General features: G+C 38.5%; 1 protein-coding gene across 2 annotated transcripts; it reads left to right on the forward strand.

The window, feature by feature from the left end:
- Nucleotides 1-1133: 1133 nt before the first annotated feature.
- pdgfab (platelet-derived growth factor alpha polypeptide b) lies at nucleotides 1134-16608 on the forward strand. Of its 2 annotated transcripts, none has more exons than XM_026214560.1 (6): nucleotides 1134-1720; nucleotides 2832-2928; nucleotides 8034-8159; nucleotides 9717-9907; nucleotides 14269-14398; nucleotides 15641-16608. In XM_026214560.1, the coding sequence occupies exons 1-6, from the start codon at nucleotides 1658-1660 to the stop codon at nucleotides 15652-15654; spliced, it is 621 nt and encodes a 206-aa protein (XP_026070345.1). In that variant the 5' UTR covers nucleotides 1134-1657; the 3' UTR covers nucleotides 15655-16608. The 2 variants fall into 2 exon arrangements, with proteins under 2 accessions (XP_026070345.1, XP_026070336.1); XM_026214551.1 differs by having other exon boundaries at nucleotides 1135-1720; nucleotides 2829-2928.
- Nucleotides 16609-16754: the final 146 nt, after the last annotated feature.

Genomic DNA, 16754 nt, shown 5'->3' on the forward strand with positions numbered 1-16754 from the left:
AACCACTTCTGGAACATATTCCACAGCTTTATGGCTGTTTTTACTGGATGCCAGCTTCTGTGGAAGTCTTTACTGCGCATGATGTTCTTATAGGAACATACAGCTCAGCTGCCAGTGAAAGCACTTTTTAACGGGGAATCCCTCTCAGGTGCCAGACAGCTCATTTCATTCTCACTTTCTTTATTTGACTCTACTTTTTTTTGTTAATAATGTCATAAAAGAGTTTATATATTTATTAAAGTGCCTTAATAAAACCTAAGAAGGCTTTATTATTTGAGATAAAAAGTGAAACCTATAAGGGTAAGGAAAACAAACAGAATGTGAGACAGAAAATCAGTACAGAAATGGATCTTTCATTCAGTCTATTCAATTATTTTTTTACTGTTTTGCTGTTCCTCTCCTTGCATCAATCAAGTTTCATTTCCTCTGATGGTTGTTCCTCCTTCAGATCCTCAGTCAGTCTTTCAGTCGGTCACTGTTCATAAAGATCTGATCCTCTATAGTCTTTCAGAACGGGTGAGTAACTTACAGCTGGACTCTGGGATTTTTTTCTCACGTCATTTATTCGCAATTCTGCTGAAAGCACAAGTAAAAATGGAGTAATACAGGAAGACCTTTATTGGTAAATAGAAACTATTGGATAAATATAAAACATCAGGCGACTTCTGAAGAAAAAGATATTGCCTAAGCTATAATTTTGTGGCCTATTTATGTAACTTCTGTATAAAAATGATAAAAAAAGTAAAAATAAAAGACTTGTACCTCAGTTTTTAATGTTATAGAAATGCACACACACTATTTTATTTAGTTTTACAAAAAGTATATATATATATATATATACTTTATTTAGTTTTACAAAAAGTATATATATATACTTTATTTAGATTTACAAAAAGTATATATATATATAATTCGAAATCCTATACTTTGCAGGTGCTGTTTTGGGTTTTATATAATATATTTTATACAAGTTTTTAACTAGAACCCGTTTCAGTCAACACATTTTACCTACAAATTTAAGATTTAAGTGCTTCAGTAAGGGGCTGAAGGGTTAATTTTCACTTGCAGCTCCAGCCAACCGCCTCCTCGAGCGCTCCTCGGTGATCACGGAGCGCGAGGGGAGGCGCATATATTCCGCAGATCAGAAGTGCATGAGACAGCATTCAGTGCACGAACTCTAGAGAACAAGATCAACTCTGAGCTCTTTGCTTTTGCTTTATTCATGGATTCTAACCTGGGATTGTACTTTCACTGCATGACGACCTACTTCCAGATCCAGTGCTGAGCTCTATATGAAGTGCATGGACTCACTTATAAACTTTTGTGTAGAATTTCTCTTTGAGTTTTAATCTATATATTGACCTATGCAATGCAAAAGGGTTTCTGTCTTTTGATTGTTCAGGCTTGGAAAGCCATGAGAAAATGTAGCAAGTGAAATCACTGTTGAGATTCAAAACTAGGGCGCTTTTGGACCAGTCCCAGCACCTGGAGTACCAGGACAGTTTGGATTCTCCTCTGTGGACTTGTGCTGGTGCTTCGGGTCTTTTAAAGGGAGATCCCTTCAAGGTATGGTTCTGGACTCTGCGCTCAGGAGCGGTTCCAAGGCTCCTACAGTCTGCATCTTTCTTATTGGGGGGAACATTGACATTGGAAGGAGATGAGAACCTTATTCTGCTGCTTTCTGCTCCTCACCTCGCACCTTCTGCTGGCAGCTGCTGAGGTAAAGTGCCAAAGATCTCACAAAAACTGAACCTTGTTAAATCCACAGCAAAGCTCTGGCTTGGAGCAGGTCGTAGAGTTTAGCCTAATAGTCCACCTTTAATATTGTCATATAGATTTAAAACGGATCAGCCTCCACGATTTATCATGAGCTCAATTTTATTATATTTTTTTCACCCCCAGTAGTTTTCTGGATGATGGGATCGTTGATCTATGGCAAATGTGTCTTAGTTCCATTTCATTATTTATTTTTTATGGTATCAACTCAGTTGCGTGTGAACACGTGAAAAGTATATCAGCTGTTCTCTATATCTGGAATATTTACAGCGATCTTTTATTAGATATTTCACAGTAGGGAGGTTATTTATTTGTATCAAACATTTATATAAGACAAAGAAGTGCATTGTGTCACCTCATCTTAAATGTACATTTATTTATATATGTGTATGTGTTGAGATATAGAAACGCCTGTAAAAAAGGGGCAGAAAAAATAACAGGGTTGACAATCTGAGGGCTTTTTTTTTCTTTAGCTCATTTATCCATAATTGGCAGTGTGCATGAGCTGATATTTCTACAAATGCTAGTTTTTAAGAAAACATGCTGTTTTACTGTACAAAATCATGGAAACAGGGTTGACTATTGAACATCGCCCCCTACTGACAAACCTAATAAAATATCACATAAAACTATAAAAAGAGGAGACGATAGTGATTGTATTCTGTATGTTGTTATAATAACTCCGTATAATTTTATGGCATTTTCCATCATTTTAATAAGGGAGAATTTAGATGGAATATATTTTGTCCATTAAAATCTGAAGAATAATATATAAATATAAGGATAAACGGTGCTATTTCTTCTTTTAGTCAGATTTTATTTCCATACAGGCTAAATGGTTTTTATTTGTCATTTTTATTTTTATATTTTACATTTGTAACGATAAATAGCCTATACTGTAGTGTATTCGATTTCTGTTGATGTGAAAATGCTTCATCAGAATGGCTTTTCAACTTTTCAGACATTTATTTTACGCTGCTGTCACGCAGAAACACACTTCTGTGTCGTGCTAGATTTGCCAAATTGCAAGTGAGCTCTCTTTGTGTCGGCAGAAGGAGTTTGCAATCCCTCCAGATTTCCTCGACAGACTGTCCCACAGCGAGATCAACAGCATCAGCGACCTCCAGCGGCTACTGGAGGTAAATTCCCCAGGTAAACTCTGCTCATTGTCTTCTTGACACCTCTGTGGACTTTGTTCCACAGCTAATCTCATGTGTCTCTGTGGCAGGGCTGTTTACAGCTGTTTGTTGTAGTTGCTGTGGTTTAAGTGTAACGTCGTACATGTCACAAAGCCGTGAAAGCTGTGTTTTATGAGTGGCACAAAACAATTTAAAGGTATCGTTTATACTGACCAATGGGTGGAGAGTCATAAATAGTTCTTCGCAGATTGCTTCTGTTTTTAGAGCCACGCATGGATCTTATTCCTAGACTTACATCACGGCGAATGGGAAGCCAAGTTTTCCTATACTTAAGTTGTCCGCAAGTGGTTTCATCTGCCCACTATAATTCAATTTACAGGGGAATTACCGGCAATTACACACACACACACAAAAGCAAGACAGTATAATTTGGGGTATGAGTGTCACCAGTCTGGTTTCTGTGGTGAGAGAATAGGTGTGATAGGTTTGCAGGGGGGACGGGTTGAATAATGATAACAGAGCTTCGCCTCATGCCATAAATACAAGTCCTCTGGGCATGCAATGTTGCAACAGGAGTGTTGATGTTAACAGTAAAACGCATGAGTGAAATATGCTTTGTACAGGGTTGAAATCTCATGTTCTGCTGCTAGTTTTCCTCCTTCACCCTCTTTTAGTTTGGATAATATTACAGTGATCACTAACACGAGCCGTCTCCGAGTTCACTTGAGCTGCTATTTACACAGGCACTTGTAATATATCAAATGGCGGGGCTCTTTTGAAGTTTAATAGAAAATATCTGATTTTTTTTTTTTTCTTTTTTTGGTCTTTTTGGTTCCATTGGTTAGAATTAGTGTGCACTGCATTGGAGTAAATAAGCAACTTTTATATACATTATGTGGGCATAATGTTTGACATAATGCTGTGCAAAATCCTTAATAGTCCTACAATATGCTAATTAAATAAGTTTTTTTTTTCTTTTTTCTTTCTTTTTGATTTTGGGGTGAAATGTAGCCTGTGAATGTTTCAAATAGATGCAACATTTCTAGTTTTTAGATACAGTATTTTTTATCGGTGTCCTCATAAATCAGGCTCTCTGTCAGACACCCAAAGGCTAGTAAAAGATGCCTGACGCCGGTGATGGTATATTTTCAGATCTTTTTAAAGTCAGACTGTTCAAAGCCGTCGCATGTCAGTCAAAGAGAAGAACTTGAAGAGGTTGTTTTCATGTTTACTGCAATCATAAAGTTAAGTTTCTTAACCTCACCCTCTCAGGAACCAAAGTTAAGATCTATCTAAGATCTTAAGATCTAAGCAGGGTTTTTAATTCTTCATTTCTGTGCATTGCTGAACAGATGTCTATGATAATCAGAAAGTCGGAATTACCTTTCTTGTTTTTTAGATATCAGAAGCTCGCAGTGTGATTATCGATATGATTGCTATTACTGTTCAAGCAGCTATGAGCATTTTCCTGTTTTTCGTTCTGATTAGTCTCATTTAGGAAGCAGTACCAGGATGTTGTGTCTCAGATCTCAGAGTTAACCTCGTCAACTGTCCATACGAGGAGCGAATGATGAGAGGAGGAAGGCACAGATAGGTATCTCCCTCTAATGGACAGATAATTAGAGGTCATGAAAGCAGTGACAGTGATTTAGGGAGGAAACGGTGTCTCTCTTTGGCTGAGGTCGGCACACACGACCTCTCCGCTCACCTGGAACAGAGCGCACTTGTACTGCGCCTCCCAACAGCCTTTTAACTTCTCAACATCCATCTGTCTGCCCTACGCTTTCACATCCAGAAGAAAACGGCACAGATGGAGGGACGTCCTTTTGTTTGATGAGCTGTCAATCCGTGAAGATGGGCTAATGTTGTCCTTTGTAATTCATTCAGAGAAAGCACACACACACACACACATACACAGAGATAGTTAGAGACACAGGACTAGTGGTTAAAGATGTGCTCTGGTAATGCAAAAATTATTCGTTCAGAACCAGCAATTTGCACAGTTAGTGGAAGAATGCTTTCATCAGCATTGTGTGATTGTGAGGAGGGCACATGAAAGCTGCTCGCTGCAGGTAGATCCTACCTGTAATTATTGTGCTGCAGGCTAATGTGGCTTGAAATCACCTGCCAAATAATACTGTTTTACAATGTTAGAGAGGAGAGGAGCTGAAGGAATAAAGCACAATTCTGTCATCGTGTAACCACTCATTTGTCTTTCCAAACCTGTATGACTTTCTTTCTGCTGTTGAAGAAATAGAGAGATCTTTTCCATACATTGAAAACAGAGATACTGTAGACTGATTAAACAGGTTAATCGGCACCATTTTTGACTATTGTTATCAGATTGATGAATGATACTTTTAAAAAATTAATAAAAAAAAATAAAAATGGACATTTCTCAGTCTGAGAAAATCATATGAAAGTGCTTTTGTCATTTTTAAAATCTGAATAAAATGTAATAAAAAAATTGTAATGTAATTGTAATAAATTTAAATAGGAGTTACTGTAAGATGGCATAAGATACATTTTCTTATGGTTTTCTCAGATTGAAATAAGTCTGTTTTTGGTTGAGAATATACTGATATACTGATACTTAATACTGAATAAAAAAATAAAAAATAAATAAAAACCCAAATATATAGAAGGTGCACATCTCCTAGAATAATAATAATTATAATAAAAATAAAATAAATCCATAAACAAATCAGAATTTTAAGCCATTATTAACTGAAAATCTCTTCACCACAGATCTCATTTGCTCATTCATCCGTGTATAGAACAACACAAAGAAATGTTTTATTTCATTCCTTCATAACATCTGATGACAAAAATGACTTTTTTTTTTGGGTGAGCTATTGCTTTGACAACAGTTCTCTCTTTCAGATGGTTGTCTTGTGTTTTTGTGTTCTGAGTTTTGATCTGGACATGAGAGAAGGTTAGAGAGCTGAGCTCTCTCTCTCTCTCTCTCTCTCTCTGCGGGTCAGTGCTTACTCTTTGACTGAATCTGCAAAACAACTTAAAAACAAAGGCTTCCATTGGATAGGAAAGATTAGACGAACTAGAGACACAGAAGAGAGTGGGGCTTTTGTTGTCATGTCACTAGTGTTTCCTGCTGCAGGACTGTGTGTGTGGTCAAGCAGTCTTTTAAGTTCAGCGAGTGTGTTTTGGTGCTTTGCTCTCTCAGCATTCCTGACGGTCGCACCCTCACAGATCAGCGCTGGGCGCAGTTCTTCTGCCACTCACAGATTAACCAGTTTGATGTTTAACCGCACTGCACGCTTGGGGAATCTAAACCCAGCTAAAATACTGTAGAATAATATCAGAGAACAAATTTAGTTTGGAAATTTCTATAGTACATATTGTTATTTGGTTACAAATAGTTTATATATATATATATATATATATAATATTCTGTATTTGCAATATTTTTACCATATAAAAACTATTTGTGAACAATCAAAAAAAATAAAAATATACTAAAACATTTATTTCGATTTCAATTTTTTATATTTTATATTTCATTCCTTATAACACAGCACCATAAATTGTTTATGCCACTGAATCATGGCACATGACACATTTATATGTCAATCAGAGTGGTCCTTGTGGCAAAATATCACATTTCATATCATATTTATGCTTACAGTACCTGAATGTCTACCTCTCAAAGTGAAACTAGTTTAGATCTAGGAATAAAAGGAAATTATTTCATGTTTTACAGGGAGACGATCTTCTTATTATGTCTTTTTTTTTACCCCCAAATGCAAATTCGGTCATCATTTACTCACCCTCATGTTGTTCCAAACACAAAAGTGTCACGGTAGGAAATCCATTGTTTCCTCCGTGTCATGTTTTGTGTTTGTATTTGTACTCTCGTAGTCTCCATGTGCTCGTTTGGTTAATTGTTGTCACCTGTATGTTGATTGTCTCGCTCCAGCTGAGCCTCATCTCCACTCTGCTATAAACACTCACCTCTCTCTCTGTCTGCGGTCAGATCCTACTGTAACGACAGGTAAAAGAGGAGGAAGCAATTGCAGGCAATCAGATGATGTTTATTAGAAAGAGAGTCCAGAATGTTGGCAATTGCTTCCTCCTCTTTTACCTGTCGTTACAGTAGGATCTGACCGCAGACAGAGAGAGAGGTGAGTGTTTATAGCAGAGTGGAGATGAGGCTCAGCTGGAGCGAGACAATCAACATACAGGTGACAACAATTAACCAAACGAGCACATGGAGACTACGAGAGTACAAATACAAACACAAAACATGACACGGAGGAAACAATGGATTTCCTACCGTGACAAAAAGAAGACGTTTTGAAGAATTTTGGTAATTAAACAGTTGCTGATAGCCATTGACTTCTATAATAAATATATTCTTTTCAATACTGTGAATTCAGTGGATACCAGCTTCTGTTTGACTGGCAACATTCTTCAAAATATCGTAAAAATTTTTTTTTTTTTTTAATAGGTTTGGAATAACATGAGGGTGATTAAATGAAGACAAACCTTTCAGTTTTGCGTAACTATCGCTTTAATATACCAGTCTCTTCTTCATACATGGAAACTGTTTTGTGCATTAGTCGGCATGCTCTGTGTTGTTGGTCATGTTGCATCACATGATCAATTCAAACCTTATTATAAATATGAAGCTTTCATATGCATCATGCGTTGTTTAAACAGCACTTAATAGCTGAACTGATCTTGTATTCAGGACTCTTACTCATTTGTACCAGTGGTAAATCCACTGAGGTTGTCAGGAGTTCAGATTTGTTCTCCGGGCATGTCAGCGCTACAGAAGACATTATAATAAACTTGCCAACCACATTCAGGGCCAAAATGACATCGTTCCTCCAGAAATCCATCGTGATGAATTTCCAATTAAGCTTGTGAATAAAGCAGCCATTGTTTGTGGAAAAATGAGTTTCTGAAGAAGGAAATTATTTCATGCTTTGGTGCCACTCACAGCAGTGCCATTTCACTTCTTAAGGCTGCGGGGCATCTACTGGAGACTTTCAATAGCTTCATTGTGGATTCATCTCGGCTTGAAAGGGGGAGAAAGTGATTTGTCTTTTCGCTGAGTAACATGAAAGTAATACGAATAACTTGTGTTTTGATGAGGTCCTGGAAATGAGGTGATTGAGGAGGTCAAACAGAAGCACCATCAGAAGAGCCGTCACTCACACAAGGCCGCTTCCTCAGATCTCAAGAGTCTGCAGCTGTCCCACAGACGGAAGAGGAGTGTCGGTAAGACCTTCGGCTCAAAGACATGTCATGTTCAGTTTCATAAATGAGCAGTTCTGTCTCTGGAATCTGATTTGAGGAATTCTACAGTTGCCTAGCAACCATATACAGTTTATGGACTGCATTGCTTGGCAGAACGATTGTTGATTTATGGTGCTTCATTGATAATAGTTTAATTATTGCCATGGTTTTACTTCAGTGCTTATCTTGTCAATAATCTTGACAATAAAACACCTTAACAACCATATAGCAACAGCCTGGGAACAACAATCTGGCAACCAACATCCTAGCATCGTGGATGCAAATTTTGCATGAGAAAATATAATATTACACACACTACACTTTTCAAATTTTGAAGTCGGTTAAATTTGTAGTACATTTTTATTTGCTTAAAAATTCAATAATAACAATAATATTATGGAACGTTCTACTTTAGTTCTAATTAAAAGTTCTAATTCTGCTCAAGAAACATTTCTTATTATTATCATTATAGAAAAGAGTTTGCTGCTTAATGTTTTTGTGGAAACAGTGATACTGTTTTTCTTGATGAAAGTAAAAAAAAAAAAAAAAAAAAAAACTTGACTACCTGTTTATTATTTAAATATATGCTGTTTTGACCGCTTTGACACATGAAGTTCAGAAAGAATATAAAATGATTGAAACGACTCCAGAACTAAACATCCACGATTGGTGCGTTTCCAGTGTTCAGCACATAAAAAGCATAGGATGTCAGTTTTCTTCAGGAAATCACAATGATCTGGAGCAGTTCTTTATTTGATTATACATGAGAGTATTTTGATTGGTGGTACATGTGAGGTCATAAACGTATCCGAGCCAGGAAATTCCAAACATTCAAAGTTCGTGTCACAGCTCGTTGAACTGAACAGAGTTCACACTGGCACATAGAGCTCTGACATGCGCTCTTCCTTTCCCCTTCACATCAATCGTGGAGCGCAGCGGTGTGTGTGCGTGCCTTTGTGTGTGTTGGGATATTCTGGCCCCTCTGTACCTCCCTATCAAACACACAGAAAAACTGTTCAGGTCTCAGAATAGCTGTGTGGCGTTTTTGTTACAACTGTTGCTCTGAAAGAGATTAAACGTCCAGGTTGAATGCTGATCTCAGTGCTGTGGTCAAACTTATTTTAGTCTAGGTAAATACAGAGGCTGAGAGATATTAAAAAACCCTCTATAATATCTGTTACTAATGCAAAAGGGCCTTTTTGTTTTGCTGGATCGCATCAGTTTCAGAGAAGCACACGGACAAAAACAAATCAGATTCTGAAAATGAATCAAAAATTAACTGATAAAAAAGGTGTTTGCTTCGTGTGCGCTTATTGTGACTGGTTTATTAAAGTTTGTGTTTGCTATTCCTCGTCTCCATCGTTGTTTGCTCCACGCTCCTCACAGTAGTGACTAACAATAGTTTAGCATGGTTTGCATGTTTTGTATTTAGTTTAGGGTGATTATGATTGAGCTAAATAAAGCGGTATCTTGAAGATACTTTGCCTTGAATTTATTCTAATACATATTTATCAATGTGTCTTCCTTTCTTGCGTCCAGTAGAGGAAGCGGTTCCCGCCATGTGCAAGACACGGACAGTGATCTACGAGATCCCCCGCAGTCAAGTGGATCCCACCACTGCAAACTTCCTTATATGGCCTCCGTGTGTGGAAGTGAAACGCTGTACAGGCTGCTGCAACACCGGCAACATGTGCTGCCACCCCTCTAAAAAACAGCACCGTACTGTCAAGGTAAAAGCAATGCATCAACAGTTCTGTAAAGCCATTTAAATGTGGGGAAGACCATGTTGACTTTATATCTTAAGCAGCATAGATATCAAAGCCACACCCACTCTAGAGCCACACCCATTCCAAGCCCCACCCCTTTTCTAAAAAGCAATATTTCACAATATTACTGTAATTTTATTCCAATAAATGCAGACTTGGTGATTATTTTTACACTAAAGAATCTTACCAACCCCACACATTTCAACAGTAGTGTGTATATATTTATTTCTATGAGCATTTTTTATTTATTTATTTATTTATTTATTTTTTATTTATTTATTTGTTCATTTATTCATATTAAGCAATCTTCTGAATGGACGTTCAGTTGATTGTATACAACTATCCATTTTTCAGCATAAAATGAATACAGATGTAAGTCTTGTACGATTTTTTTTTTCCAGCTCTGAGCACAGGGATGGGACGAGAATATATTATGTGTGTTTCTTTCCAGCTATGGTGGTATATTTTTGAGCAAATACTCTTAAGAGATGTATTTACCCTTCCCTCACTTTTTCCTTCTCATCCTAAAAAAGGAGCAGGTCTGCACAAGGTACTGCTGTTCAGAGCCGCAATATAAAAAAGACTGACTGTAACTAGGCTTCGCTGCACAGGGAGTGTGTGTGTGTGTGTGTGTGTGTGCATGCTTGGCCACATTTCTGGTGTACTTTGCTCCATTGCAGTGATAAGCTTGTTTCAAAGGAGACACTGCTGGGTGTGGAACATAACACCAGATAATGAGTCTATCAACACTTACTGGAGTTAAACTTCACCTAGCCCATCCATCCATCTCTCTGTCTATGTTTCTGCTTCATGTTCTTCATATTTCCTTCCTTCCGTCCTCCACCTAACGTTGTATTAAGACAAGTCAGTTCATCATCAGCTGTTCTTATCATGCTAGCACAGCTCCTATATGCTTGAGTTTGGTCTAAAATATCCAAAAACTGTTGGCTGTTTCAGTAACACATTTCAAACCAGCAATTAAACATGACAAATGTTGCTGCTTAAATTCTACATTTTTCAACAAAAATTAACATTTTCATGTTAGGTGCAACACATGTTCATGCTTCTATCAAAAAGACATTTGACAAAGCTATTTGAAAAGACAAACCTATTTGACTTTATTTCTTCAATTTAACAATATATATTTATATATATATATAAGTTTTTTATTTATTCAGTGAAAATCAATGGGGTCCAATATTCTTTTGATAGTTCAATATTTTAATATATTATTGGCATACTTAAGGAAAGGTTTTCCTCAGCATCATTAATGAACAAAGCCACTGTGTTTACCTTGAAGTAGGAATATCTAGATAGGCAGCTGAGAGTGTGTGAGTGCTGTTTATTTTATTTTCATCACTGGTTAATCGGACTGCCAAAGTTACTTAATCCAGCACACTGCTGTTCTTTCCTAATGAACGAGACTAAGTGAGGATATTCCTGATTTGGAATGCTTGCATGCAAGTGTAAGAATCCGGCATGTGATGTGGTTCAAAAGGCAAGTGTTTATGTGTTTGGATGAGCCAGATTTGAATTCCTCCTTCAGATCAGTGTGAAGGGGAAATCAAACATGGTTTATATTGGTCCTGGAAGCAGGAGGTGTGTTTAGAGTGTTTATTTTGGGTATTAAAGAGCCTCAAATGGCCCAGGTTAGTGAGGATACGGGCCCCATCTCTGACGCAGACACTGAGGAAACACAAATAGTGCTAAGTCGAATGAGCGTCGTATTAATATAGAAAAGAGTATTCCAGCAGAGTATTCCAAAAGAGCCAGTTGTATTGGAGTGGAAAGGCTGATGTTGCTGGCTGACAAAAACGGAACAACATAGCTCTGTGTTCAGAGATACATTTACTGTAAGCCCATGTTAACACGGTCTCACTTTTTTATTCATGTGTCTACAGTATTTTATTCATGTTTTACAGTAGAGATTTCGCCCATACTCTTTCTGTAACTCTAGATATGCAGGTCATGATACAAAAGTTTCCCTTATCCCCCCCCCCCCCCCAGCATCCCTTGTTCCTGTTCTGGACTCTCTTTGTCACTTACTCAATAAGAACACTTGCTCCCCACACCCCTCTTTCTTTTCGGGTCACCCCACCAGTCACCTGCCTGCCATCGGACCCCCACTCTTTCTGCAGCTCTCGGGTTTGCTTTATCCACAGTGTTTTGTCGTCAGATTTACCCACTGACAGATGTGCAGCAAAACTGCCTGTCCCTTGGCTACGTGTCCAGTTCCCTTTGTTCCCATGTTAATTACCCATGATGCACCTCTCCTGATGCCCGTTCTTTCTCTCACCCTTTCTTTATCGACCTTTCTTGTGGGGAAATCCCAATACCAATTATCCAGTCCCCGGACAATAGTCCTCACAGAGCGCAGGGCGAGTCAAAGGGGGTTGGGTTTGCTGGAGCCGGGGCTGGATCAGATGTCACACCATTAGAGCACTGCGCTGAGATTTCACAGGGCTTTCATTGCAGTGGAAAGCACAGTAGTTTATAAATAGAGGTAGGAAGGGCCTCCTGAGAAACTTGGGGCTTTTTATAAAACGCATTCGAGTATGTGGGCGAGCCCGTGGGAAGTTTGGACTTGTAACCAAGATGCAAAGTCAATGGTAAATTGAATGGTAATATTGGGGTGGGGGCAGCAAAGGATGGTGCAGGGACTCTTTTATTTTATTTATTCTTATCGTGACCCTTTGCTGAACCCCTTACCCAACCCCCCTTGACCAGTTCTCAAGCCCCTTGGTGTCTGTCTCGCCCATCATCCTCAGTCATAGAACATTCTTGCACGCCACGGGCTGTTTTAGACTTGGCTCTGTAAATATAACCAAGTTCAAGAATGTCCAAGAGGAGGGAGAGGTGGGCGGCAGACAGAAGGAAAGAGGTATAAACAGGTGTACAAAAGAAAGAGTACTATTTCACTGTCTCCTGCTCCCTACCTTCATTTTGATGTTTCTCACAGTGGTTCCCAATCCTGGTCCTGAAGGTCTCCCTATTCAAACACAAAAAGGGTTCTCAAGGACCAGTATTGGGAACCACTGCTCTTTATGTTTGTGGGAGTGTCAGGTTGCATTATTTGTTCCAAAATGTTAAACCAATTGCACTTGCATGGTAGGCTGAGTTTTTATTTGCAATCTTTGAGTCATGCACTGAATTTAGTGATTGTGTTCGAAGCCAGAAAAATGCTCCATGAAAGCAAACCAATGCTTACTTGAATGCTTGGCCAATGCATTGCAAATGTGCAGTGCCGTTGTGATTACTTTCTGGGTTATTAATGATGGAGCAAATGGAGTACCATTCCTTACACACTACAAAACCTCTTTAACATTCCATAAAACAAACTTCTACTAAATTAAGAATGTATTTCCCTGCTAAAAAGACCAATTAAGGGGACATTTTGGGCAATGAAATGGGAAAAATATATATTTTTTTCAAATGTTTAACTTATTTGAACTTGGGACACAATTGCAACAGTTAGAATCATCTGTCTAGTAGTTTCCAACCATGTTCCTAGAACCCTCTCAAAGCTGCACATTTAGCAACGCTGCACATCCTTAAACAAACACACCTGATTCAACTCCTAAGATCATTAGTAGAGACTCCAAGACCAAAAATGTGCAGAGTTGGGGGGACTGATCCAGGAACAGTGTTGGGGACCACTGCCTTAAGGCCCAGGTATACTTTACTTTCCGTGTTCTGTTTGGTCTCACACACAGAGTCCGCACAGCTTTTAAAGTATACTTACATGTGGATGAGTACAGCCTAGTAGACTCATTCTGTCACAACATTCACTTTGCGGCTGTGCTGTTGTACACAGACAGTCTGCACAGTGTTTGTGTGCGCAGATGTCAACAGACATTTCTTATGATGAAAACAGTGTGCGGAAAATCATGGAATGCAGACGGCCAAAGTATACTTCTGCTTTAGAAGAGCATTGCCAATGAACAGACAAGGTCTAAACATATTCCCACCCACCATGAATACATGCAGCCAAGCATTAGCAGAAGGTGAGAAGACATACATGCCGAAACGTTAAAATTAGCTCAACAAAAGACACAAGTTGACCCCTGTGTAAGGATAAGTGGTTATTTTGAGTTTAGTGTGCTGCAGTGGGGTGTTCACTGTGGAACATGTAACTGTTTTGGGCTTATTACCCAATAATTGTTCAACATTTGTTTTGTTTTGTTGACTATGACCATTTGGCAGGGTTTGGAGCTAACTGAGCATGTAATACTTTAACAGTTAAGAATATGTGCTGTCATCCTGAATGCTACACAAACACACTGAAACACATTCCAACCTAACCTGGTCTTTCTCTCTTCTTCCAGGTGGCGAAGGTAGAGTTTGCATCGCGTAAGAGAGCAAAATTGAAGGAGGTGCTTGTCCGGTTAGAGGATCATTTGGAATGTGTTTGCACATCACAGCATCACGTGATCGAGCATGCGGAAGCAGACACAGGTACATATGTCATGCATACACTGAATGTTTGGCCTGATTTTGAATGATTATCTGGCTATGACTGTGCACTCAGCGGCCTGTAGCATTGTGCTGTCACCGCAGACAAACACACCTGTGTGAGCTTGTGTTTTACTGTGTTGGGCAGTGATGCAATTGAATGGATAAGAGAGACCACAGGTGTGTGCAAATGCTGAAACCCATAAAAGTGTATCTGAAGGCTCTCCTTCAGGTTCAACAGGTTCCTGCTCTTGTGTGTGAAAACCTTGTGCTGAAATAAAATGGTTGGAAGCTCATGAGGGTCAAATATTTATGAAGTGCAATTACAGTCTGTTTTACACCTTCCCGAGGCCATAAATTCTTCCTTTTAATCTTCCTTGCTTGCTTTCCTTTTTTTCTACTCGACCACATTCTGGCCATCAACTGCTTGCACCATTTCCCAAAGTTGTGTTTCCAGGCCTACGCACAGTTAAAAATGTAAAAAAACGGAAACACAGAAAGCAAGCAGTGGCAGTACAGATCAACAAGGATATTCAATAAAAAGGAAACATTTCCTAACATTCAGTGGACCAAAATATCCTGCAGGTAGGACTGCTGTGGACAGAACCATTGCCACTTCACAACCAATCACTGAAATGGACTGATCAGGAGAAAGAGCAAGACGATCAGTCATGGGAGAGCAATTTTTTTGCACGTTCGCTTTGCTGCATGGTTCAAGGGATTGTCTGTTCGATGCAACTTATTTACTCTACATAATTTGTTCCAAACCAATGAGCCATCTTGCCCAGCTTACCTAGGCATCTACTTTCTAAGGCAACATTAAAATGGAAGTGACTAGTTTGGAAAGCTTTTCATAGACCGCAACTCTGCACCCCACTCAGAGACTCAACTCAAATTTATTTAAAAAAACTTTATTAAAATGCTAGGTAGCTCAATAGGTTTTGGAACAGAGCTTGTGTGTTTGCCATCATTTTGAGTGTTAGTGTATGAAAATGTTTGGATTGATGGTTTGGTGGACTTGGATCACAAAGATTGTTCCTTTCACCTTGTTCTTTCTTTCTTAAATGTGCACAGACTGTTCATTAATACACATTAAAATCACTGCGTGGTGGATATGGGTCTCTCACACACAAATCGAGTGGCATACTAAAGAATCACTATCAAATCAATTTGAAACTGCACCAGATTCCACAAAAAATGTGACTGCTTGTTAACAACTGTTTTGTTTTCTTTTTGTCCCTCCAGTGGACATGAGGTGAAACCACATCAAGCGCGAGATTGGAGGACAACAGTGGCTTCGTAATGCTCCAGCAGCACTCTGACTTTGACCTCTGAACTATGACCCTACTGACCCCATTGCAGTTAAAAAAAATATATATATACTGTATCCAGAGGAACATTGTACACAAACACAATCCCAAAGGTGCTTTCTACAACTCTGTCAAACACTGAAGACAAACAAGATTGGTATTCAGTTAACTATTAAGTGGTCAAACACTGGGCGGAAATAGTGAAAAGGACTATGTTTGTGTCGATTCTCTGTTGTGTATTTATACGACTCTTGGAAAGGTCAAAGATGAGGAGAAAGTCTTCTGGAGAACACTACATTTGTAGAGACCATGAACTTCACATGCTTGTGTTTGGATCAACTCATGCAGGAGTGAGGATGTCCCTGAAGGATGGACTAAACATTGGACTTCAATCCTCATTCAAAAAGACGATGAACATATTAAAGGATGTGCTGCCATATAACCTTGCTAAAATGGAAGACGATTTTCTGTTGTTCTCTGCCTTCGTCCTCTTGGGTCCAGAACATTTAAACTGCTATTTCCAATGTGCCTTTAGAAAGTTTTGTCCTTCTGAAGTGTTCACATGCCGGTCTGTTAACAAAGACTTACAGAAGGCAGTGTAATGCCATCATTATGCCAGAATAAAGTATTTATGTATGCGATCTGTCTTTCTCACACTCTCGGTTTCTCATTCTAATATAAGAACAGCTAATCGTAAATGATCTGGAAGTATTATCAGTAACATTTTCTCAATATTTTGTTCATTCTTGCTTATATTTTACAGCTTCTCAAAACTAGGTTTTTGTCCTGGAAATATGTCATATAAAAAGACATATAAGGGACAGTTGTGGAAAGATGCTTTATTTTTGTAAAAAATATATTTATAATGCTAATGAAAAATCAACCATAAAGTATGTTTATGTATTGTGTTTTCTGTTATTGGGGTGTAATGGGTGATGATGAGATAAGATGACCCACTGAGAGTAAATGATACACAGTATCAGCAGGTTGGCCATCACAAAAGCAATATTAGTCTGAATATGTTGGTTCATTATTTTTTTTTTTACCAT

Source organism: Carassius auratus, chromosome 3, assembly GCF_003368295.1.
Source record: "Carassius auratus strain Wakin chromosome 3, ASM336829v1, whole genome shotgun sequence".
Taxonomy (NCBI): domain Eukaryota; kingdom Metazoa; phylum Chordata; class Actinopteri; order Cypriniformes; family Cyprinidae; genus Carassius; species Carassius auratus.

Bases quoted from the DNA above. Each gene is read 5' to 3' on its own strand.
- pdgfab (XM_026214551.1), top strand. From the start codon at position 1,658: ATGAGAACCTTATTCTGCTGCTTTCTGCTCCTCACCTCGCACCTTCTG. The intron at 1,721-2,828 runs GTAAAGTGCCAA...TTGTGTCGGCAG, and splicing joins TTCTGCTGGCAGCTGCTGAG to AAGGAGTTTGCAATCCCTCC. The intron at 9,908-14,268 runs GTAAAAGCAATG...CTCTTCTTCCAG, and splicing joins AACAGCACCGTACTGTCAAG to GTGGCGAAGGTAGAGTTTGC.